Consider the following 25,968-nt stretch of genomic DNA (forward strand, 5'->3'; position numbering starts at 1 on the left):
GGAAAGAACATTTCGAATTGAAACTTCACAAAGAGAAGATTTGAACTGCTCTAACCACGCGAGAAATTTAGGGCACGTTTACAAGATGTGCAGAACGCCGCGCACGCACAAACGTGATGAAAATGTGTCACTGGCAACCGTACCTTTACGCTGGATGGGGAGCGTCTTGGGAACGATGTTTTCTTCAATTGCGTGGGACGCCCCGTATTCTTTGTTTCGGCTGAGCTCAACGTCTTCCCCCATGACTTCATCATCTGTCTGGAAAAAACATTTTTGTAAACCACTGCTTCTCTTGATACGCTATTACTACCCGCCGTTGCTCGTGTTTAATACGCGTTCTTTTAGTGCGCGGTTCGTCAGGCGTAAAGAAACGCCAATACAGCTGATTTGCTCCGTTTACGTCAACTGCGGTTGCTTGCCAGACGTTTAATTATTTGAAGTGAATCCAGTGAAAGCGTCCACAGTTTCTTCATTTTGTTCTGCAGGAGTTCCGTAAAAAACGGAAGGATATGGAAGCTGATCTCTCAAACAGCTGTAATAAGGATCTAGATAATAAGGAGTGCTTTGTGTGCGTATATGAAACGTCGGCATGTTGCTAGCACTATACGCACTGACGAAACAATGTGATGGACCACACCGAAAACAAACCGCCGTTAAGGTGCCTATCCGTGGTGACCGCTGGGCTGGATGCCTTTAATGTACAGTGGAATCTCGTCAAACCGCACCCGCTTAAGCCGTAGTTTCTTTTTATGTGTAGTTAAACCAAATCCGCGACTCGTTTCCGTTTAACCTAATGCATTCGGATAAACCGTAGTGCCACTTAGTACGTACTATCTTTGCATCCCCGTCAGGTACGGCTTAACGAAGTTTCATTGTACATTGACGTCATGCCTAATTACGTTGAAAATCTTCACTGCTCGCACTTTAAATAGTATGTTTTCTAGACACGTATTCGGGGCCATTCTCATCGGGTAATTAAGTCGGATAGCGTTCCTCCGACTCAAATGTGTGGGAAGTTGATCTATAATTCTATCCAGACAACTGTTGGTCCAACTTACAGTGACAAAGACAACATATCTTAAAGTAAGGAAAGTCAAATACGTCTTTGTATGGGAATGACCTCTTGTGTGCTCTACAGTGAAATCTACGTTGAAAGTAGCACCGGCCAAATGCGATGAGGCTTTAAGAAAGGCGGAATGCAATTTAGGTTGAATTTACCCGTTCTCGAGGAGCATTCTAGCACCACTCCACGCTCAACGATCCGCCACTGACTCTTATGGGGATTGTGGTCTCTGTCTCACTTCAGAGCGCTGGTGAGGATGAAGGACAGTCGTAATGTACGCACAACCGACATTTTATTTCGACCGAAACGTACAGTGCGCGTCAGGCTTCTCTAGGGCAGGCGAGCCCACTGCTTCGGAGCGTGCTGGCGACATCTGCTGATAGCGGCTGGGTTGGAGATAGCTTGCCTTTGCGCGTGCGGGCATCTCGGACAGGCTTAGGCCAGTCGTTGTTTCGCATATGCCACTCGAATTTCCAGACGCCACCACCCTCGTCTGGCGCTTTCTTTCCACAGGGCCCACAGTGAGCCTTGAACAGACGCGTCTTTCGACGCAGTGCACTATCCCCGCAGGTGGTTATGCAATCATGCAAAATGGCCTGCGCTAATCTTCTGAATCTTACGTTTAGCAAACGAAAAGCACGAAACAAGAGTACACTGCAGCGCTTTCCGTCGAACCTCTTGTGCAATTACGTAACACCTGCGGTGACAATGCATCGCGTCAAATTACGCGCTTTCCCCCGTATGATCGCCTACGGGCCGGCACTGCAGAACAGAAGCGCCCCTTTCGGCGGGTGGCGTCTGTAAGTTTGAGTTGCCCATGCTAAAAGGCGACCGGCCCGAGCCTGTCTGAAATCCACGCACGCGCAATGGCAAGCTATCTCCAACCCAGCCGCTATCAGCAGATGTCGCCAGCATGCTCCGAAGCCGCGCGCTCGCTTGCCCTAGACAAGCCTGACGCGCACTGTACATCCCCTTCTACGAATAGGCTTAAAGAGGCATTAATGAATTGCCTGCTCGAAATAATGGACTTCCATTGTTCGATACGTTTAACTGGCTTACAGGCTTTAAGTTAGCTTGATAACATTATCAGGGCTGTGCTAAACACAGCTTTACGCGAACTTTTCAGTTGCAGGTACTTTGCTGTTTGTAACGTAACCTCACCTAATTTTTACTAGCCGAACCAAACCCTACCTTGTACCATCCTAAAATAACCCAACTTAATCCAACCTAATTCAGCCTAATTAAAGTCCCTAGAGTAGGTCAGTTTATAATATCGAAGGAAAAAAGTAAGGGCCTTTAAAAATTGGATAACAATATCGTGACAAATTACAACTGGTAAGTCTGAAAACAGCAACCAAAATGACCTTCCGGTATGAACATAAGTCCTACACATTCCCTAATCTTCTTCCCGCATCGGCCTTTGACTTTACGCCCAAATAAATCTCTACTACCTATGTAAACAAACGACCAGACACCCCGCCGCTACCTACCCAGGCAGATATCTAGTTTTCGCAGCATATTTATATCCATGATACTACAAATGACCGTGTATAGAAACTCACAGGCGACTGTCGTGAGAAATTACCCGGGGTCCCCACCAGTTCCGGGTAGCCAAATGGTAGGTTTTATAAAAGTTCAGCTTGTAATTAAAAAAAATATAGCTGTTCCACTCAATGTGAAAGCTACCGGAAGTGCAGAGCAGTGATTAGTCATAATGGGCTTTAGCGCCGTTATCCGCTCACTGCTACCGCCCAATGATATTCAAATTTTCCGCCTCCGCAGTGCTCGCGCTCCCGCTGCCTGAAACAGTGCCAGTGAGAGTTCTGTTCTTTCTGCACTTGCTTTTCCCCCCGCATGTGCTGGCGTTGCACTGCCACTTTTTTTCGCTTACTATCGTAAAAATGAACCCAACGAGCGTTCCTAACTAAAGGAACGTGGGCGCCGTCGGTTAGTTACGTATATTTTGTCTCCAATGTACCAGCGGTTTTCTTTGCGCTAAACAACGGGAAGATGTATGAGAGTATGAGTTTCGAGCGCTTATGACTATATAAACCGCTTGGCTCTAGAAACCTCTGGGTTACGCCGCGACGAAAGTCGCTACGACGGTACGGCGTGTGGCTCTACTTGGGTCCAGCAAGCGAGCTACAACGACAAGACGAGCCCCTAAACTCCTCCCCCCCCCCCAAAAAAAAACGCAGTTGAGAAAATGCCTGCAGTCAGATCCACTGACAACAGCGCTAAGTACCGTAGCATACGCAAGCTTTAACACTTAAAAATAATCTGACGGGTTCCCCAACATATTGTCCAAATGGCGTGTAAACCTCAGCATATTACAGCCATCGCGTTAATTTATTTAGCAGTGAACTACAAATTTAACTTCGTGTGAACCAACGTTTAAGTCATCCAGCCAGCAAAATAACGCGATACCTGTGTCGAGGCGTCGGCCGTTGTGGTACGGGCGCAAGGACAGATCAACGTGACGTGCACGTTCACGCCCTGGTGCTTCGTGCATCCACACGAGGTGACCGTGGTGACCGAGGTTGGCAGTGACTTTGTTGAGGCGTCACCAGATTCCGCCATCTGTCGGACGTCGCCATGGCCATCGCCGCACTCAGCGCTTCGGGCGTCAGCCGTCACCAGCCGCCTTCTCAGCTCACTCATAACCTGCGCAGGGGCTGCGGAGTCAACACGCAGGAGGTGGCTCCCGAGTCAGCTATTGCGATCTTCCCGGTACCTTTCAAATACTCCTCAAACTGCTCAATGCTGCTGAATGCAGCCTGAGTGCAGCTTGATGATTGCGCGACGGGCGCTCGTGGTGGTGGTGGTGGTACCAGAAGGATGTCTCATACCCACTCACGGGGATTGGCGAGGAAATAGGTGCTCTACCGAAAGAAACTATGTAGGTTTCGGGGCAAAAGAAGGATATTTAAATATTATAATGGATTAGCAGTGGATGACTAGGGAATCAAAAGTTAAGAGATTATAGACAGAAGTAAAAAAGGTAAAAAGAAACATGAAAATAATGAGTAACTATAGCTTGTATTCACTGGTGTGGCACGCATGCAAGCAACCATGTGAGTGCGCCGTTACTGGTTACGTCGGGCTCCACGGGATGGCGGTATCTGTCCGTGCTAAGCACATGATTTCTGTTGGACGTTTCTAACTCTACCCAACCGGGCGCAGAGTAATGCCTCGAGTACAATGTGAGTGCGATTAATAACGTCTCTGTTGACACCACCGTTGAGAATCGGGTTGAAACGGAGCAGACGACGCACGCCGGTGTTTTTTTTTCTTCGGCGTGCGGGCGCAGCGGCACAAGCCGCGCCATATTCCGTGGCGCATCGGCCATGTCCATGGCCGTTTCTAGTGTTGCCAAGCGAAGAAATTAACGGCCAAACTTTTCAATGAATACCACCTATAACGAAGAGAGTGTGGTGCAGACGAAGCAGTGAGCAAGGCGCACGTAGGTTTGACAGGGGAATCCAGAAGGGCCAAATGATAGCTAACACGGCAGACGGCCTGATTCCAGAATGAAGGAGTGTAACGCACGGCAAAGATTTTAGTGGCAGAATCCCAGTACTTTGGCCCCCTTGGGCATGACCACTGCGTTTTCTTCGTTGTTTGCAACCACTGTGAGCAGTAAAAGAACAATAAATGCCAACCAGCATTCATGTTAGCGTTGTATCTTTTTGCTCATTCACGGACCCCTCGGTTACGACCCTCGGATAACCTTTGGCTTAATGAACCACATTAGCTGTGGCGCTACGAGCGTTTTATGACCAGCGTGTTGCAAAAAGGAAACAAAGGCTTAGGCGGAATTCTTACGAGAGAGTACGTTTAATAGTAGCAGCGAGGCTAGCCGAGCCATTTCGATTAGCTTGCTACGCCATATGAGGAAACAAAAACATGAAGGTATGTGAATTAAAATGAATAAATGAATTATTAAATTGTTACAAGGGTAGAACAGGCACCTATCCCGATCAAAGAGATGCTTACCTTGATTAGCAACGAGCCAATGTAAGCCAGTACGAGTCCGTATTTCGCATTGAACAGCGCACTGATTTGAAAGCAAAAGAAGGCTTCGAAACCAATCAAGGCGATACCAGCGCAGTGCCCTTATTACTGAATGGTATTCACTACAGTCGATTTACCCCAACAGAAGCCCAGGTGGTGCACTGTATAAATCCAGAACCTGCAACGTCTGTCACCGACGGATTCTCGCCGCGACGCGAGCCGTTCACTGTTTAACCAGGTTTAAAAAAACGCCAAACCACTCACAATTTAAGAAAAAAAAAAAAAAGGCCACGTATTTGCTCCTTTCGTTGCAAATGTCGACAAGAGATGATAGTGTTTGTCAAAATTTGCCAATTAAATGCCTCCCTTCGCTTACCCGCTCACCCCTCATGCTGTTCCTCTTCCGTCGCGCTTTTCCCAGGGTAAACACGCTAAAGGCTTACTCAAGTCAATTGAAATTTACCGCGTTCCACTGCTCCAGGCCTGGTGCCTCGATGCCAGCGCTGCCATACGGCGGAGGCGCGCGTGAGTGGAGGCGCCCTACTTGAACGTTTATAGAACCACGTTGCCCTACTTTACGTGCATTCCAAGCAGACCGTGGACCCTATGTAGTAAAACCTTTCGTAACTGTTGCCGCTTGGTTGCTTAAAATGCCGCCAGAAGCTAAAGTGGCACGGGTGACAGCAGGTGACGGACGGCATTTTTGTTCCGCCGTAGATGTAGTAGTTCATTTCGCAAAAATCATGCATCTATGATTTTTTTATAAAGGAACACCGCAAATATCGCTTATGTATTGCTTTTCTGTATGAACATGAATGAACACTGAAACCGCACTTGGTCGTTTAGATTTCGCTGTGAGTATATAAGACTATTGCGCAGACTTCGCCTCACTTTGGCCGGCTGACTGAATCGAGTCACAGACAGACACACAGACAGACATAAAGGCAGACCAAAATTTCTGGGGTTAAGTAGCCCAAAAAAGACTATCGTCTTTTTTAGGCAAATGCACTTCGTTATTCTCCGTGAATTTTCCGATGAAATGGACGCGGGAAAAAGATTGGCCGCGCGTTTGCGTGCTTCGCTGCGAATGAAGTGCAAATCCTATAATTGACTGCCACCGCTGCCACGCAGCGCGCTTTATTGTCTCCCCTTCCCAGCCCTCACTTTCTTCTCGCCCTCGCGCTCTACGCATGGTGAATGCATCAGAGGTGTTCTCAATGCAATAAAAAATTCCCCGATGATGATGGTGATGATGGTGATTGATAGTGGTATACGCTTTGTAGCGGGGTGATGACGTGTCATCTTACAAAAAAAAAAACTAGAAAGAAACTAATATACCTATGTTTTAAACTCTTCGTTTAATACTATAGCTGTTATTAGGGCTGTTACAAAAAAACTTATTAGGCACAAAATACTTATTTTTTCTGTTGCAGGTGGTAGCAGTGCTAGGCAATATTCCCCTCTCTGCTTTTCTTCCACCAGCATTCTAATCTTCTTTTCGTCGCCTCGACAGCCTTGAAGTTCGCACTGCTCCCGCTCGCACTGCTGACGCGCTATCTGTTGGGACCCTTGCTTCTGCCATACTTAGAGCACTTCGAGGCGGTATGCTTTGGTAATGTTTGCTTGTATTTCGCCTCTCTTCGACAATAATTTACCACGTAATATTTTTATTTGTTGCGCCTGGACACGACTCTTTCCTATTAATCCTAATAAAAATAAAAGGTCATTGCTGGATGTGCGTGTTATTTATCGAAAGCTACCTGGTATCAGAACTGTCCTACACAAACTCACTCACGGAACTGGCCGAGAACTATTATGACCTGCATGCCACGGTCTACAGGAATGACGCCTGCAGAATCTCCTGCTTGGCGGAGTGGCAGTGCTGCGGCGGGAGATGATTTTGCGACTGCATGGGATTGTAAATGGCTGCTTTTCTCGAGGACTGTCCCTACGCGGAGTCGGGAAGGCGCCTTTTAGAACCTACGCCCACTTGACCACCGGCTTAAGGAAGGCTTGAATCCGGGCAAGCATACATAAAGCCATAGCTCTGTGACAACTTTATTCAAAAGCAAGGTACATGCGTTGTCGGGCCACAGACTGCCTTCGGCAGTGATGAGCTCAGCAGGACCGGTTGAAGGCAGTAGGCGAATGCTAAAAGAACTGCTTGAACAAAGTTTCCATGTCAAGTTCCATCTGCTTGGCGAGCGCTTTCCAGATCACCGCGGCTTTCTTGCGTAGGTCTTCCTGGACGTCGGGCGTGTGGTTAATGATCTCGTAACGGATGGCGGTGGCCAGTACCCGGTAACGTTCGCTCTGCTGCCGCGCCAGTTTCAAGTTGCGCAGCTCACTCTGCATGTACCTGTCACACCAGTCGTTGAATTCCCCGCATTTGACGCGGAACTCATCCGCCATACTGGCCATCAACTCGCGCCGGGCGCTGGCCATCTTCTGGCGCAGCTCATTGCGCTTGGGATCTGACGACTCGTTTTCCAGGCAGTACCCACATTCGGCCAGAAACAGGTTGTGCCTGTTAAGGGAGCAAGAAAAAAAAATCATAGTTGAAGTCTGTTTCGAAGGAATTGGTAAGAAGAAAGGTGATGAGGAATGCATACCCCCGGGGTTGCCTGCGCTAAGAGCTGCAGGGAAGATTAATGAGGATTAACCCGTACAAGGACTGCAAGACGTTTAGGTCAGTATAGACACAAATGTACCTGGGATACCAGGAATCAGCAGAGCAGGATGATGCAGAAATGAGGGCAGCCCTCTCCATCCCTCCCCTTGGAGGCTAAGAATCAATCTATCAGCTGAAATCAAATTTTTCTTGCGTTATTTTAACCTTTAAAAGATAAAGGTTAAATCGCCAAACTTCCTTCTAGAGTACCGCATTTGCATTGCCCCTCCCACGCCTTTCGGAAAGTTTTGGCGAACGCCGATGCTCATGCCTAAGGCATGCCGAGAAGTCAGGCAGTTAGACATGACAGGATACAGGCTGTCTGTCTGCCTGCCTCTCTATCGAGCGCAAGTATGCGGTCGATGCTCGAAATGTAAGCAACCTATCGGACGCCACTGTCGAGTGATTTCCGAAAACAAGTTACAAGTTAACGGCACCCTCCAGACTAACCAGTCTTTCTTCAGGAGATTGCCGTCGTGAACGAGCGCAATCAAATTTACTTCAACGGGGTTTGTCTAGGAAGAATATGCCGAAGAACCCCTTGAATATTCGCTATATCCAAGTTGACCTTGAAATGCGATAAGAAATTTCGATACACACAGTTTTAAGGATGGCTGGGCCGATCTCTTAGGAGTCTGGTTTAAAAGACACCTAAGAATTTGTTATCAAAATATCTAATTGAATGTCTGAGACGCTAAACTTCCGCCCCACGTCGTAAAAAAAGCTTTGTCCTCTTGCCGCATTAGATGCTTTGCCTCCCGATCCGCATCCGCCTTAACGCTTCGCATATAACTTCGACCCGTCTCTTATGTGTTGCGCAGCTGCTGATTCCCGCCTCCGTGTAATTGTAGATCGAGTTGGGGACAGGGGTTAAATTCGCTGCCTGTCTGTTCACTCGTTTGGCTGCATTTCTCCTCTCCCTTAGTTCATCTGCGGTGTAGTGGCGTTGACAACAATCTTTCGATACTGCTGACCGCACTCGCGTGCAACGGAAAACCTCGCGCTATAGAACGCTTCACAGACGCGTGGGTTAGGATTCGTTTCACGTGTTCCGATGCTGACACCGGCTTGCGCTCGATTGACCATGTACTCTTTACGTAATAATAAAGATAGTCTCGCTAGACGTAGAAGGATAAAGCTTAAATCTGGCACAAAGCATATCAGGCAAAATGCGGACCAATACAGATATGCTGCATCGACCCTCCAGTGCCTATTTTTCCGTTTGTCATCTCGTGCGCCCCAGCCTCACTGTTTTTCCCACCTGCTGCCGAGATCTCCCCTGAGCTCCGCGCACAGCTCATCCCAGCGTGACTCGACATGCTCCATGATTGCACCAAATTCTTCCTTAACCAGGAATCTCCGCTCATCGAGACATGGGTCCCGGTTCTGCTCCTCCTGCTTCTCCACGGACTCCAGGACGGACTCCGTCATAGTGCTGACCTCAGCTCCAGCCTCCGCCTGCGATATTGGATAGGTCGTGACGTCACAACTCTGATAGAAACGGCCTCTTCCATGCCCTATCCAGGAATGATTTGGTTGTTCAGTGGCGGATGTGCAGGAGAAATAAAAGCAGACGAAAGTAATCTGGACGAAAGTTTTTTCATGATACACATCGCCGTAACGTTCATAAAATTCCAACTTGTTCAAAAGGAGGCTTGCTAAAGGGGCAGCTTTCAATACAACTTTGATCATAGGTTATTGGAGAGAAGAAGCGACGTAAAAACGTTAAAAAGAAGGTAGCAAAGACGCCATGACGTAGAGAAGGCTTTTTCTTGTAGTGTTCTCAGTTGTACTTCAACTTGTCTTCCCTAAAATCTGCTGTAACTCAGCATTCCGTGACGACCTCCATTGTGGTAGCGTGAGCGCTGAGCTCCTGGTGCGAGAGTTGACTCCAATCCGACGACGAGTGCCCAGAGGCCAACTCAAAACTGCTTAACCCATGACGAAATGAAGTGCAAACAATGTTGCAGCGAGCATGGTTGCAAGAAAGATTCTAGCATTAGCAGTCGCTGCGACTGTGTAGAAGCCCTCGCGCGCTACCCACCAGACACTGACTAAATACATACAAGCCATAACAGGGCGGAGTTCGCGCCGACCTTCCTCGGCGATTCATGCGCCGTGAGCATGCGCGAGAGCATGCGCAGAAGGTCCTTCCATCGGCCAACTACCTCCGCCCGCGTCGACACGGGGGGCAGGCATAATACACACATGTGTGGTTTGGTGGCATTTTCACCCGTGCGGTGTCGCTGCGCTGTGTACGCACGTTGCCAGCGGCAGAACAAACGGTAAATTAGTGCGTCTCGCTTGACAAGTGAACGTAGTGGCACGAGAGTAGAACTGGTGAACCCCAGCCGCGTAGAACTTTAGTTCCGGGGAAGATGTGGTGTCGTGTCTTGCTAGTCTGCTTGTTGAACTGGTTCGCAGCAAAATATGAAGCAACGAATGCGAAGAGAGAGAGAGAAAGAGAGAGAGAGAGAGAGAGAGAGAGAGAGAGAGAGAGAGAGAGAGAGAGAGGAGAGAGAGAGAGAGAGAGAGAGAGAGAGAGAGAGAGAGAGAGAGAGAGAGAGAGATTGCTTTATTGAGGTAAGGAGGCCAGATGCCCTGGGGGGAGAGAGGTAAAAAGGTAAAGGAAAGAGCAGTTCAGCGGTGCTCCCTGTTCCCACAGTTCTCTTTCTCTGCATATTAATGCAAAGGCTCGCTGTTCATATGCGGTTCACAGTTCACTAGCTTGTTTTCTTCTCACTTTTCGCACATAAACCGGGCAGATGGAGCATGCTTGGTGCACTCTAGGGGAAAAGAGACCACTCTCAAGAGCGCATTCAGTAATCATTTCAAGGGTTGGTGGATCTTCCAGAGAGACGCGAGCCCGAGGTAGCAGTAAAGAAGCCTGTCGAAGAAGCCTGTCGAAGTTGAAGAGAGAGACGCAAATACGACGTTACACTAATAAGTGTCTCGTTAAGCATTGCTAGATTTTCTCCTTCAAAGCACATCAGTAGACTTCAGCGCCCCGAGAAATTTTTTATGCGTTACATTTATTTATTTTTTTATGCACGAGTTTCGTGTTAACAGACGACTGGTCGTACGCCGTAGTTTTGCCCCATGCACGGTGTTGAGCCAGGCTACCTTTAGACCATGGAGCGCGGTGATCGAAAAACCGCCGTGTCCCTCAAGCAGACCTCGGCGCGTTCGAAATCTAAGGACATGGCGGCTGGCTGCTGCCCATTTACCAACCAAAAAAAAAAAAAAGTGGAGGCGGGGAGGCTAGTGAATTTCTGAAGAGGCGAAGACGGTGGTGATAACCTTCCTTCGTCTACCTAAACTCGAAAATTCTGGCCTCTCTGTCTGTCCATCCATTCAGACGCCCGGGACAATTTAAAAATTTTTAAGAAGCGTTTATATAGGCAAAGCCTTTCTAAGCTACTATAGATCTGGTAGCATACTCGGCAAAGAAAAAAGCAATAATAATATTTGAGGCGAAACAAATACACAACTGATACTAGCAGTGTTAATGTAATTACAAAAAGGCTTAGCTTAATATTTACGGTAGCAAACAAAAAGAAAAAACACGTTTTAGAAACAATGTTTTGACCAAAAAAATACACAAACGGCTCACGCTCGAGCCTTAAACTTGTGACGGCACTCCAAGCCCAATAGTAGTAAAAGGTCCCAACCGATTTTGCTCGAGCAGCCCGACGCGGTAAAATTGGATTGATTTTAGCAAACCTCCATCTCGGATATCATGGTGGGAGCGCGACGGGAGGGAAAGGGCGTGAGACGTGGGAGGGCGAGAGAAAGGAGGCGGTCACGTGGCCGGTGCCGCGCAAGACTATTGTCTTTGGACGACATTTGCAGCGAAGCGAGCAGGTACGCGGCCGATTTTGTTTTCGCACCGCGTCCCCTGGGCTCACAGACGGTAGTAAACTCGACAAACATGTCCATTCGTTCGAAGAATTAGCATTTTACAACAACATTTTAGTGCTGGATACAGTAAGCTTCACTGTCTCCGCTTGCGTCGTCGTTCTGGGTGTTTTGAGGCGTATGTTATGCCCGAAAGAATACGTTTTGGTTAAGGTGTTTCCCATAAGCGTCAATCATTGCATGACGCCTATGTAAATGCTAAGTCTTATACTACAATTTGCTATAAACCTGTTCCATATCCTACAGCGAAGAAGGCACAGCGGCGCTCACGGTGTGGCAAATTAATATTTTCTGACATTTGAGACCTTGCTTTGAGTTTGTACCATATGAATCAAATGAAATTTTCCTGAGGCTAAACACAAAGCTGCAGTGTTTACAGCAAAAAAAAAAAAAGACTTAATGCGCAGCCGTTTAAGTACGATGCACATCCGAGTCTAAGATTTAGATTCCAACAGAGGCAAAACACACTTGAGAATGAAAGTTGCTACCTATTTCTCTTTGCTCAATCTGCAAGAGATGGCATAAAAAGATGGTAAATAAAAAAATTGTGGCACCTAAAGTGCCACGTCTTGGTGCAGCCAGCGGTATTCTAATGGATGTTACATTGCGCCTATGTAAAGCTGCAGTTTTCATCTAGGAACTTTCTGATGACAGGTGTTACACCTCCTACAAAGCCACTTGCTATGTATACGGCATCCATAACTGCGTAAGAGAGAAGATTGCCGGTATAGGTAGCCAGCCTTCAAGGTGATAATCAGTACCCTATCAACTACTTCACTAAGTGTCTGAAATGTGGAGTTTTCGCATTTCAGGTGGCGACGAGCCCTTTGGCGAAGGTCGCATCGTATACAGTGTGTATGAGTTCACTGAGACGGCCAAAGCGGGTTTTAGCGCACGCCACACTGCGCGAATTACCTCGAGAATCACGTCCTCCGTGTTGCTCTGCCCTGAGACCAACTGGCGCGTTCGCGAGCTGGCAAGTGAGCTGCTGTCCGGGTCCTCCTCGCCTAAGAACTCTCGTCGGCTGTCGAAGTACCTGCGCACGAAGTGTGCGAGGCGTAAAAGAAGCCCGCAGTATTAAAGACGATAGTCTTTCTTGGGCTACTTAAACCCAGAGATTTTGTTCTGTCTGTCTGTCTGTCTGTCTGTCTGTCCGTCTGTCTGTCTGTCCGTCTGTCTGTGACTTTTATTTTATTTTATAGCCCTTTATTATGTCTGTCTGTCTGTCTGTCTGTCTGTCTGTCTGTCTGTGACTTGATTCAGACACCCGGCCAAAGTGAAACGAAGTTTGCGAAATAGTCTTATATACCCACAGCCAAATCTAAACGTCTAAATCAGGTTTATATGTTCCTACTTGTCAACTTTGTTCAACAAGAACAAGTCACTACGCAAATGTCAGACAGAAAATTAATACAGAAGGGATATTGACAGCGTTCCTTTATAAAAAAAATCATAGACGCTTGATTTTGGCGAAATGAAATACTACATCCTCTGCAGAAAAATAAATTCACACTTTCGCCTGCTGTTGCCCGCGCCATAAAGATTCTCGTGGCATTTTAAGAAATCAAGCGGCAACAGTAACGAAAGGTTCCGCTATGGAACGCACGTGGACTAGGGCAACGCGGTTCGATAAATGCTGAAGTAGGGCGCCTGGATTCACGCGCGTCTCCGCCGTACGGCAGCGCTGGCATCGAGGCACCCGGCCTGTAGCAGTAGAACGCGGTAAATGTAAATTGACTTCAGCAAACCTTTAGCGCTCTTACCTTGGTAGGAGCGCGACGCAAGAGGGACAACATGAGAGGTGAGCGGGAAAGCGAAGGGAGGCATTTGCTTGGCGAATGTCCACAAAGACTATCGTCTTTTGTCGACATTTGCGACGAAAGGAGCAGGTACGCGGCCATTTTTTTTGTCTCGTATCTGCGGAAGTGTGTATCATTCTTATCAACTAAGGCAGGTGCACAAAAGGAACTTAGTTACCTCCCGTGCGAAAGCGGTATGACATGAGTATCAAACCAGAAAAGGTTAGTGACGAACTTCCCCAGTTCAGCCGCTATGTGCACTCGCTGAATGTAAAAGTGAAATGGCATATACATACCGGCTGTCTTCTTTCATCATGACATTTTCTTCGGTCTTCGAAGCTTCAGCTGAAAGAATAAATCAATTAACTGCAAAAGTAATTACAGAAATCAATCAATCAATCAATCAATCAATCAATCAATCAATCAATCAATCAATCAATCAATCAATCAATCAATCAATCAATCAATCAATCAATCAATCAATCAATCAATCAATCAATCAATCCGTAGTATTCGTCCATCCTTTGAACCAGAGTGAGCGTGGCTACAGCGCCTGCATTAAACTACTGCATAGAACGTTATGAACTGCCATTGTCATTCGGACGCGGTTTTAATGCATATGAAGCATACGATACCCAGTTGCGTACTGGCCTGCACAGGAAAAAATAACGCTCTTTTCTCTATATGCAGTAGTGTATTATAAATGTTGAAGTGAGCGCCAGCTTCATCGTTGAAGGAGTTTAGAAAGCTCGCTTGCATTAGAGCCGTAGTTCTGAGGAGACGTGTACGCATCCACATGGTCGCGCACCTCGAATTCGCCTGAGCCATATTCAGCTAGAGGAATTGTCCGCCCTATCCGAATGGAAGTTAGAGGGACGAAGAAGTGCAGCTTGCTGGACCAGTTGGTGCATATTCATGGATGGGGGACCAGCGAAAAAAACGACGCAACACAGAAGGAGATACGAGACAACACAAAGCTGGACTAGAAACTTTTGGCAAAATATGCAGCAGTTTCTAGTCCAGCGTTCTGTTGTCTCGTGTCTCCTTCTGTGTTGACGGTTCGCGATTTGTGTTGCTGTAGAGCCTTGTTCCAAATAATAACTTCTCAGGAGGTACAAAAGATCACAATGTCGTTTGTTAACGTCATTGCTACACCACACCACACCATAGGAAATGCTATATTCAATTTTCTTATAGCGGCGAGCAGCGAGGAGAGGCCCCGAACGCTCCTACTGACCACCCGAGAAGATGGGAGACTAGGGCTTTAACCAAGTGGGTCTTACCATGAGCATTGATGTTACGAATGACTATCGTGAAGGGTTATTACGCTACTCTCAATGCATTTTCGTTGCATGAGGCGGCTGATACAGCGGTAATTGGCCTGGATTATTCGCATCTTCCTCCCAATTTTTTGCGCATCTGTCATCGCTGATATTTATTTTTAATTGATACACTGAAATTAGAAACCAAGCTTGGTTGTGGCTAACACTTCGCGCTGCATGTGAGGACGAGGAGGTTGGTTCGATACCCGGCTGTGCCGGCCGTTTTTCTGGTGAAGGCAAGAAATTCTAAGAAAAGAAAAGATGGACGCCATCCCGCCATGCGAAAGTGGATCTCCAGCGCAGCTGTTGCAAACCACTACACATGCTGATAAAGGAGTGTATGAAATCTTCCTCGTTGTCTCGGCGGGCTTTTAGTTTGCACTCGGCATCTCTAGCGGCAATTGCTGTGTCCTGACGCATGCGCACGGCGTCTTGGGTGAGAACTGATGGGTCCTGCCTTGCCCGACGCATGCGCTAGCCCTCGAATGACGTCAACCCCTTCCTCTTTTGAAAGCAGCTGCAAACCTAACCTTTACCAGAACACATTGGGGGGGGGGGGGGGGGGGGGGGTCCCATTTTTCAACGGCACCTTACCATCCATCATGCGGTTACAATGCTGGTTTTGTGGTTCTTCCTTTACACAAATATCGAGCTCTATGCTGCACGCTTGATTATCCTGACGCATGCGCTCGGCGTCTTGGGCGAGAACTGCTGGGCCCTGCCTGTTTTTTTTGTTAACGACACATTTTCCGACCAACCAGACGCTGACAGCTTCGCTGAAAAACGCCAGCGTGTGCAGTTCTAAAGCCCGCCATTAAATGAGCTCGCTGCCATCAACTACTGATAGCTTAGTAGTCTGGGTGTAGAATTGGGAACGCAGATACAAGAACAAAAAGCAAAAAAAAAAAAAGCCTACATGAAGAATTGTGACATGCAGGATTAAAACGTAGAGAAAATTTCCGTGTTTCTACTTTCCCAAAAAGACGTCATTCTACGTCTTGAACCCATTTAAATTATAGCGATGTTGTGCTTCGTGATACCATTGACTACTTGTATTGGGCCAACAAAAATACACATACAAATATTTGATGAATAACCCTAACGTTTAGGTGGTGTTGTGCGTTAAACTTGTGATTACGGCATGTAATGTCAGTAAAGTTGGGCTATTATAATACCTGTAAAAACGGTGAGTTAGGATCTATAACAACTTAAAACGGACTATCGATATCAGTATGTTGTAACAATTATGTTTACTGCTCCCTGAATAACAATACCTTTCATGTTGCTTATAAATGGGCCTTTTTTTTTAATTCAGTGCTATTTTTTGCTACAACTGCAATACCAGTCTTGAACCAATCCAAAGTCTGTATTATGAGCCTGGCTACTTAGAGGAATTGTACTATTTATGTTTGGTGCCTCTTTGTTACGGACTGTCATCAATTATTAATAATCTTGACTTGCTTTTCTAACACGCGATCAGAGACTTCGCTTTCGGCAATTCCTTGTTTTCACTACTAGGCTTGTTTAAAGTAATTATATTAGTTCATCCCGTGCATTCCTCGTAATTTTGCAGGTTGTGAGGTAATGTTAGAAGTTTTGGGCTGGTAGCTAACACTTGCAGGGGATATTATCACAAATCCTACATTTATTTTTTGAACTGGCAAATAAGGAGCAAAGAAAGCTTCATTGTTCCGCTGTTAATTCTCTTATATACATAAAGGATGCAAACTATATCCAGCCCCTTTTGCATCAATCACGCAGAACGAACTCTCCTTATATCAAAGTCGTCGGAACAAAAAAAAACTGACTTTGTTGTAAGCGGTACTTCTCTAAAAGCAGGATGACTTGCCCTCTATGCCCGACGGCGGGTACCACGAAAAACTTCGGGTAACTTGAACATTCGAATAAAGCGGTTTGATTACAAGGGTCCTATACTGTAAAAAAGTAAACCCGTCACGTTCACTAAATCATATTACCGCGAACTATGGATTGGGTTTGTTTATTTATGGTTTGTTTTTACTGCCCGGCTGCGCCCGGCTGTGTTATCTGCGTCCCAAGCGAAGCGCATGTTCCATTCTTTATTTTTATGCCGCACGGTTATCTCATTCGGATAAGGAGAGCGTTTCGCCCTAACGTCACTGGCCTGGAATAATCTTGTTTGATCTACAATGTTCTGGATGTAAATCGACAGTTCGAGAAACGCTCGAAGCGAAAAAGCGTGCAGAGCATACGCAGCGGTATTCGACTCGACGACGCTCGCCTACGCACGTCACTTTGTTGACTGCTGCTTCGACGCCTGTGTATTCTTTTAGCTGTTAGGGGAGCACAAGTTCACTCCAACAAACTTGTTTTCCTTGAAGACAACTGCGTCGTCATTGGCTTCCTGCCAATATACAAGAGACGGGTGCGAGGTTGAAAACTACTTCCATCGTGCCTCCTTACAAACGCCGATTTGTAAACTACTTACGGAGGGAGTCCAAGTTGTTCATATCAACAGCCTGATACCGGTGGGCTGAGGCTGCGCCGTCTTCAGCCGTGGACGTGGGCTTGTCGGCGTGTGGGATAGAAAGACGGTTTTCGTTGACTTCGTCCTTGGAATTAGCCTCGCAGGCTCCTTCGCCGCAGCTGGGTTCTGGTTCTTCAGCTGTCGGTCCCTGTTCCGTCTGAAAAAAATAGCAGTGGCTTAGCTCGGCTATGCCAGGATATACGTAGCGTGAGCTAAGGTTCAGCTGGTTATTCTTAGCCTTCCTGGTTGTCTAGGATTAGCTTGATTATCATGCTTACTGCTGCTCCAATGGCACACACATGGTAAACGCATTATGTGACATGTATATTTATCAAGCGGCTCCGGCGCAGCGTCACCAATCGCCCCATAGCTCAGCTGGTTCCACAGGCGCACACCGGTGTTTCTGCGACGCCCGAGCCATCGGTTCCACACCCGGCCACCCCTCTCATGATCATCAAGTGGACCGGGCCGCCACGTGCGGAACGGAGGTCGGCGAAGACGCAGGTCGCGTGGGGTGTGTGAGAGACGCGGGGCAGTGAGCAACGTTCTGTGCGCCGTGTGACGTCACTGCTCCTCGCGTATGCGCAGCACGGCTCTCCAGGAGCCACGCGAAACTGCTCAACCTCGGCCAGTGCAGCTCACGCTACAAAAGATACGCCTACGTAACCAACAGGAACGTAACCAACACTTACGTAACCAACGCGTGATTTGTACATGAACGTGCAAATCACGCGCACCAGACGCTGCGCTTGTGTTAGAGATCCATTATTTTTAAACCGAGCTATGCCGTGGAATACTTAAAAGGAGGTTCCAGCCCGAACCATTGATTGATGTAGGGTTTTACGCGCCGACGCAACGCAGGCGATGAGGCGCGCCGTAGTGGAGGGCTCCGGATTAATTTTGACCACCTGGGGATCTTTAACGTGCGCCGAAATCTCGTACACACGGGCGTTTTTGCTTTTCGCCTCCATCAGAAAAGCAGGCGCCGCGGCCGGGAATCGAACCCGTGACCTCTCGCTCAGCAGAACAACGCCTTAGGCGGGCTCCAGCCCGAACCAGTCACGCAATATGCGCATGAGCTGCGGCTTGCCGTGTTTTTTGGTTTCATACATCGCTGAAAACTAGAAAGCGCCATTCAATTGTAAACAAAAATATATGGACCGGGCAGGTGGACAGGTGGCGCCGCCACACGGCGCTCGCCTCGTTACCGGCATGGGCGGGCGCATTTCAGTATGAAGCCTGTGGCGAGTTTTTAAAGCGAAAGCTTTCTTAGTGGGGCCTATGGCGTTCTGTCGAAAAATTAGTACATTTTTGCATAGACCGGTTGGTTGACCGAAAAGCTCTGATAATATCTCCGGACACAGCGCGTGCGTGAAGCCCGGCTCCCATTTTGTCAAAATGTTTACTGGAAAATAGCGAAAAAAGAAAGGTTCTAGATAAGACGATACACGCATCGACCACGAAGAAGGAGTACAATTGTGTACCTTGACCTGATAAACCATGAACGGATCGGTACACATTTATATCTTTCGTATATGCGTTTACTTAGTACACGAAAAACCGTCGCGTGGGTCCGCTCTCCGTTTGCGATTTGGGTCTTTGAACGTTTGATGATCGAATGGACGCGCTTTTAGCGAAGGTTTCGACGCAATTTTGACGCAGTTTTGTTGTTGGAAAGCTTCCGCACTTCTCTCAACTTTTTGTGGCAGATATGGTAATTTTTTGTTCAGTTTGCGTCGGTGTTCTTAATGTTTAGCTGGTGTTGTGCGTTAATAGGTCCAGTGACATGGGGTCTACGGAGACGTATTGTGTGTGCCATTGGCCGCGCACAAAGCTACGGGAACCAGTCGGACTCTTCTCACTGGCGATTCGTTTGTTCCAGTTTCCATCTAACATGCACTGCCACGTATTGAAGCGCAGCAAAGACGAGGACAGGAACACAGACGACGACACACAGGGCGCTACGTGCCGTCGTCTTTGTTCCTGTCCTCGTCTTTGCTGCGCTTCAATACGCCGCTATGTACCAACTCGCCCAAACCAATACTCTCCTGTACGCACTGCCAGACATGCGGATATGTTCGTCGATTGTATTGCTTATGTGTGCCGTGTTTCAGCACTAACAAAATGTTTTCAGTATCTAGATACGGTTTATTCGAAGACAGAGGTACATACGCATTAGCTTGATCTGTGTGTGGTCGTGGAAACGTTGTTACAGATTACAAATTTTTCCTGTAACGGGAAGCTCTGTTTCACTGGAGTGGCGGCACTGAAGTGGCAGTAGTCATTTTAGCGGCAATCCGATGAATTCAACTTTCAAAGCTAGAATACCAGCGCTTTCCCATCTGTATACAAGAAAAGGCCGGTGCCGTTACCTCACCATGATCGTTACAAATTATAGCAGCAGTGCGTGAACTTTAGTCGTTTTGTTGCTTTATGCTAAACGCTTCGCTTGAGCGTACGCCTTGTTACAGCGGTTTCACTGTAGAGGAAGTGAGATTATTTCCATTTATTAAATCGTAGGTGGTAGAAACGCGAGAAAACGCGATTGCATTATGCGGACGTGAAACTGAAAGCAGGTCTTTCCCAGCCAATGAAAAACCTGCACGCATAATTGTTCTACAAACTCGAATTCAAACACAAAGCCTTACCTTTCCGCATGAGGCATTGACTTTTTGACATGAAAATGTTTTATTCTCGGGTACACGAAGATTTCGCTGACGTCATATCCATCACGGAAGTGACGACAGTACAACGAAGTAAGCGGCCTATAAAGGGTGCCCCCCGCACACAGGTCTCCTTGCGGGGAAGCAACCTTTACTACTAAAGAGTGCCGGGAATATTGAAAGGGGTATATTGCCTAGGACAGTTACCACCTGTAACAGGGAAAAGAAAGTATTTCGGGCCTAATAAGCTTTAGTGCCTGCCCTAAGCAGCGCTAGTATTAAACCAAGAGTGTATTAGTCCTTTTGGTAAGATGACATGTCATCACCCCGCTTCAAAGGGGAAACCAATATGAATCATCATCGTCATCATCATCATCATCATCATAATCAGTGCGGTATACTTAGGGTTGTTCGTTTTCAGGTTTTATATTTTAACACGAAAGTGTTTTATGCTGCGATACCCCGAGATTTCACTCACATCATATCCGCCATGGAAATGACGCTAGCACACCTTTGCCGAAGCGACCCGCCAGCAGGACGTCGCTCGTTAAGCCCACCCACAAGACAGCCGCCGACCCGCAAATCAAGCACCGCTGCACATTTCACTTTATTGTTTTACTGATTCCTATCACAGAAGAATCACCCAACGTTTTTTTATTGTCATGCGGTGTTTAATCTGAAAACGCATATAGGTGTGTAGTGTCGCGCCGGCGACGGCCCCGAAGGGCTCGAAGGAGAAGACGTGCGCTCGAGTTGAAGAGTCAAGCCAAAAGGTCCTTTATTCCGGATCCCGTCACGTATCTACACTGACTGACGTCACGGGTTAGACCCCTGGTGGTAGAGCCACCGACATCAAAACCAAAACTGAAACCGCCAGATACTACATTCTTCTTCCCTTAGGGAGAAGAGAACAAAACCAGCAGATAACATTCACATACCCAAAACAAACAACTGACAAACCACCAGCAAAGGTAATGCCATACACATGTCCAAAACAAAGGTAATACCAACCACATACCGAAAACAAACAACTGTCATAGATCTCATTGATATAACCGAGGATACAGAATTTTTCTCCCCCCCCCCCCCCCTTAAGAATAAGAAACCAAAACCAGGAAGTAACATCCACATATCCAAAACAAACAACGGTCACTATCCGTATTGATGCGACCCGAATAAACATCTCTAGGGCGAGTGACACACCCCTACACAGACGAGAAAAAGTTGGTACTGTTGCAACTTAACAAATGAAGCAGGGCCCTGACAAGTTTGTTCACAGATCAGAAATTGGACGCACGAGTTCCAGTTCATCGGTTACCAAGTCCAGCACCAACGGGTATCATGGTACACATTTGAGGGCGGACCTCACGGAATCCCACGGATACTACAAGGTGGATGTTGGTAACTCTCGTATTACATTAATACCCTTGGATGGCGCTACGGAGCATCCTCTTTTGAGCACTGCCTTTTTCAGTCGGGGTAAATTTTAGAAGACGCCTATACCTCTGACTCACGGTCGTGCCCAATGCCACTAATTCATCAACGGAGAATGCCATGGTGCAACATGCTTGAATCAGCGGTTCACACGGGCATTGGCAGAGAACTCAGCAACATTAGTGTTCCCCGGCCCGCAGGCAATACTGCGGCATGTAGAATTCGTTTTGTGTGTTACAACGGTTACGCAAATGAATTATTTGGCATTTACTTCCACTTCCACATCTTAGCTGGCCTATTGAGCACTTACTGAATACTTGCTTTGCCTGTATTTATTTCGCGCACATCGTATACGTGGTGTGACTCATGAACACTGTCCCCTTTTAAGTGCAGAGAACTTTATGGGCTTGCCTTGTGGTCTTAGCTCGCTAACGGTCGATGCGACTGCCGGAATCATGCGGCGTAGCGGGATAACGGACCCAAGTAGAGCCTTCTCTACCGGGGTCAGGGCGTCCCTCGGAGGCTTCGAAAACCACGTGGTTTAAATACTCATAACCGTTCAAACCTTGCTAACCACTGGCGCGTGTCATGCATCTCCCATTGTTTAGCGGAAAGAAAACTGCAGGTACATTTCAGGCAAAATCCGCGTATATATCTGCCAAACCCCGCGTTCATTTAGTTAGGTATGCTCGTTGGGTTGGTTTTTACGATAGTAAGCGAAAAAAGCGGCCGCTCAAGAAAGAAATGGCGCGTTCGAAATGACGCAGAAAGACTCCAGCCGCGCAAGAATAAAATGGTGCGTTCGAAATGAAGCAGAAAGGCTCCAGCCGCGCAAGAAAAAAAAAATGTACGTGTTCGAAATGACTCAAAACAGCTCCAGCACACTAAATTAAAGCAAGTGCATAAAGAACAAAACTCCCGCTGGCACAGTTTCACGAGGGGGTACGCGAGCACTGCGAAGGCGGAAAAGTAGAAATGCAGCAGTGAGCGGATAACGGCGCTGCAGCCCGTTATGGCGAATCACTGCTCTGCAATTCCGACAGCTTTCACATTCAGTGGAACGGCTTTCATTTTTTAGGATTCCCCGATCTGAACGCTGTGAAGGCTTTGAAATCCGATGAAAGCTTTGAAATCCGCACCGCAGAACGACGGACAAAGCCATGCTCACGCACGCCTCTTCAAGAGCTACCAGCTGGGCCTCTAAGCTGTCTTTCCCTGACGAGCGTTTTTTTTTTGTTTGGTTTTCTTTTCTGCCACGGCCGGATATCTTGGTTAAAGCGACGCAGGCACCATACAACGGTCGCGTGGTCCCTATAGCAATCAAATTTCGTTTGCTGATCGCGAAACGTCGTGCAGACGTTTTCTACAACAAATGAGAAACAAAACATAAGCACACAAGATGCGCCGCTGTTGGGACAGTAACCCACTCAGTCAAATCATGGTTTACAATTTTGAATCTTGCTGACATAGTCGAAGACTAGCAAGTCGAAGTCGAAGACTAGCAGGAGCTAATATTCAATACGCACTTCCTTAACCCGAGCCACCCCTATTTCCCAGTTCATAATAGTGACGCAACACCGTACGCGCAAGCTCGAACAACCAGAGAATGAACTAAAGCCTTAATTCGAGGGTTAACGCATACAGTCGAACACGGATATATCGAACACGGATATATCGAATTATTGTCTATATCGAACTCATAAATTATCCTCTTGAAAATTCTGTGTAAAAGTATAGGAATTCGTACGTCTATATCGAACCGAATTTTTCCCGACATTGGGTATATCGAACGCCGCGCGAGCTGGAAGGTGCCCTTCGGCGGTCGCTGCACTCACGATTGAGGTTTGGGAGGATCTGGAGGAATGCGCGGGCATGGCGAAGACTGGCTCGCGGAACCAACGTTACTAGATTATCTAGTAACGTTGCGCGGAACTAATCCCCCCTACCGGAACGAATTTGCGCTTGCCCAGTCGGCCCCCGCTACCGGCCGCCGTAGCGTTAGCGGACGGAGCCCGGTATGCTAAATCTCTCTAGGCACACAAGCCCGAACGCTGAGAAAATGTGACAGTGCGAGGTAGGGACACCCCGAATGCGCACGTCCTTTTTTTTTTTTTTTTTTTTTTTGCGGCTGCATACGTTCCTTGGCTGGCCGAAAAAGAGTTTTGTTTTCTCTCTATCTGGATCTGTCTTCCCCCGATGTCGTCTCGGGAAAGGGAAGAGGGAACAAAGGCGCTGGCGGCCTCCTCCTTCTTTTGCATTTTGCTGCTGTTCCTGCTGTTTGGAGAGTTGTCCCGCACCTTTCGGAGATCACTGTTTTTCTCGGAGATGACCATCGCGAGCGCTTTGTTGGAGTCCGTTCAGAGAGCCTTGGAATTGTTACCTTCAAAGTTCGTGTGGTACGTGCGCGCTGTTCTTCTTTTGCGTGCGTGTTTTGCATGGTGTGCGAAGGCGCAGCGTACTGCTAGAATTTTCTAGTTGTGCAGCCTCGAGAAGATCGAGACCAGCGTCTTTAATTTCATTTCCAGGACGAAGAAACAGGCCAAGATCAGCTTTTTTTTTTTCACGGAAATAAAGCGCCCTGTTGCGTCGTGAGTACGGAATTAGTGTTCATTCTTGAATGCGACGATCGGTAATGGATCGTCCGCCATAGGCGAGGTCTCAGAGCCTATATTTTTTATATCGAATTTTTCATATATCGAACTATTTCGCGATCCCCTTGGAGTTCGATATATCCGTGTTCGACTGTATAAGCAAGCCCGCGGTGCGAGGGAACGGCGTTGGAATTCATTAGAAAGTTTTAGCTGACCGTTTCTGACGGTCCGCTCCGCGGCCGGCGGCCCACTCAGCGCGACCGGAGCGTCAGCGGCAGAAACCCTTTTAGCTAAGCGATAACCATATCTCCATCGGCGGCGAATCATTCGCTCACTGGTCGTGCCCTGTGCGCGTTTAAACCAAAACGCCGTCCAAAGGAAATATAAGGATTGGTATTTTAGGCTCTCAAATAAAGCAAAGTGCCGTGTTTACTGCCTTATCTCACTTTTTTTATATAAATTTAGTCGCTGACACGTTATAGTGGTCTAAATATTTATTGAAAGAAGCCGTTAAACTTTCGAATAGCCAAAGCAAGTCTGTTTTTCTCGGAGGTGCATAAAAGTAGGCCCGCGCTTCGGTTGACGTTCTTCGCTCGCGTTCTAAACGTGGTTAAGATGTGTGGCACCTTTGCATATTCGGAAGCACTTTCACCGTTTCGTCGCTAGTGTTTCAACTAAAGAAACGGGGTTTGCCGTAGCACGCTCGCCTCATAAGGGGCAGCCATCTTACAATTCCGCGCGGTAGCGTGAGCGACGGTCCCCTAAGAGGCCCCGGCTAGAGGAGTGTGGCCCCGCTCCGGTATCGCCGCTAGCGCCCTAGCGCGCCTCGCATGCGCAATGGCGCTGCCGCTTTCTACCGGAGCGGACCATCAGAAACGGTCAGCTAAAACTATTACCAGGGAAGTGGCTAACAGTCAACGTCGGCGCAGGCGCAGGTCATCAGGTAACAAAACGTCAAACATGAAAACTGGTGGCTTACCTGGGCCGAAGCATCGTTTGCTGTGGGACGGGCGCACTGACAGCAGGAACAGAACGGGGTGACTTGTTGCGTCGCCGCCGAAGCGTCAGCGTCACCGGACGCCGCCATACGCTGAACCCTTGTACCGTTGCGGGCCTCGGGCGCCGCCATGAGCGTTCGCCTCAGCCTGTTTCCGAGCCGCTCGAGCGCGACGCCGGAGTCATGACGCGACGGGGAACTCATAGGCTCGCTCTCGAAGTCTCTCGGTGCCGACCCAGGCCTCTTCCCTGTGTTACCGTCGCTTCAGCGGCACTTGCCGTGATGCGGGCGTTCAGCTCGCTGAGCTGCGACGCGGAGAGGATGCTGCGGTTGCAGTGTCTTAGAGTAAATTTTCCCCGAAGCATTCGAACAGCCAGCTTTACTCGATTAATCATTCCCGACGTGCCACCACGAAACGGATAAAAAAAGTGGCAGTGTCTAATCTCACGGCTATCGTGAGAGTTACGCCCCCGAAATTATACTAGTCGCCTGTGATTAGTCAAGCACACCACCTGTAGCATCGCTGGGGCATCCATTATGCCATATGATGTCACGGTGCTGTAGTACAGCACCCGCTGTGATGCGGGAAGACGTCAGTTCAAATCCTTAAAGGGGTGTTTTTTGTGGTTGCAAGAATCCGAAAAGTGTCCGTTAATCGGGTTTTGTAAGCGAATTTTCTGCAGTGCGGTTCTTCCTTCAATTATCCCGCGATTGATGCACCGGACTTCCACTGGGTTGGATTGGGTTTAAGATGGGTTGTTCTCAGTGTAGTTGGGTTGGGTTGGGTTAGGTTAGGTTACACTCTTTCGTGTTGGGTTAGTTAGTTCAGTTTAGACTGGGTTAATTAATCTTCCACAAAATCCTGCCATACTTTTGTTGAAACTTCCGTTAGAAATTTTCTAGAGATTCTCCCGGCTGCCGTGAGAATAGACACTTCAAAACGTATCTCGACCTTTGACTGTGCCGCACATGCTACAGCCTCTGCTTATT

The 25,968-nt window shown here is 47.7% G+C and overlaps 1 protein-coding gene across 1 annotated transcript; it reads right to left on the reverse strand.

Moving 5' to 3' along the window:
- Window positions 1–7,103: 7,103 nt before the first annotated feature.
- Window positions 7,104–25,701, reverse strand: LOC144180315 (uncharacterized). Its single transcript, XM_077708686.1, has 6 exons — window positions 24,961–25,701; window positions 17,255–17,450; window positions 13,762–13,810; window positions 12,582–12,702; window positions 9,010–9,206; window positions 7,104–7,604 (listed from the first exon to the last, which is right to left on the reverse strand). Exons 1-6 carry the CDS (start codon window positions 25,180–25,182, stop codon window positions 7,229–7,231), a joined length of 1,161 nt encoding a protein of 386 aa, XP_077564812.1. The 5' UTR covers window positions 25,183–25,701; the 3' UTR covers window positions 7,104–7,228.
- Window positions 25,702–25,968: the final 267 nt, after the last annotated feature.

This window comes from Haemaphysalis longicornis, unplaced genomic scaffold (assembly GCF_048455015.1).
Source record: "Haemaphysalis longicornis isolate Haplotype H1 unplaced genomic scaffold, Haemaphysalis longicornis Haplotype H1 scaffold_4, whole genome shotgun sequence".
NCBI lineage: Eukaryota > Metazoa > Arthropoda > Arachnida > Ixodida > Ixodidae > Haemaphysalis > Haemaphysalis longicornis.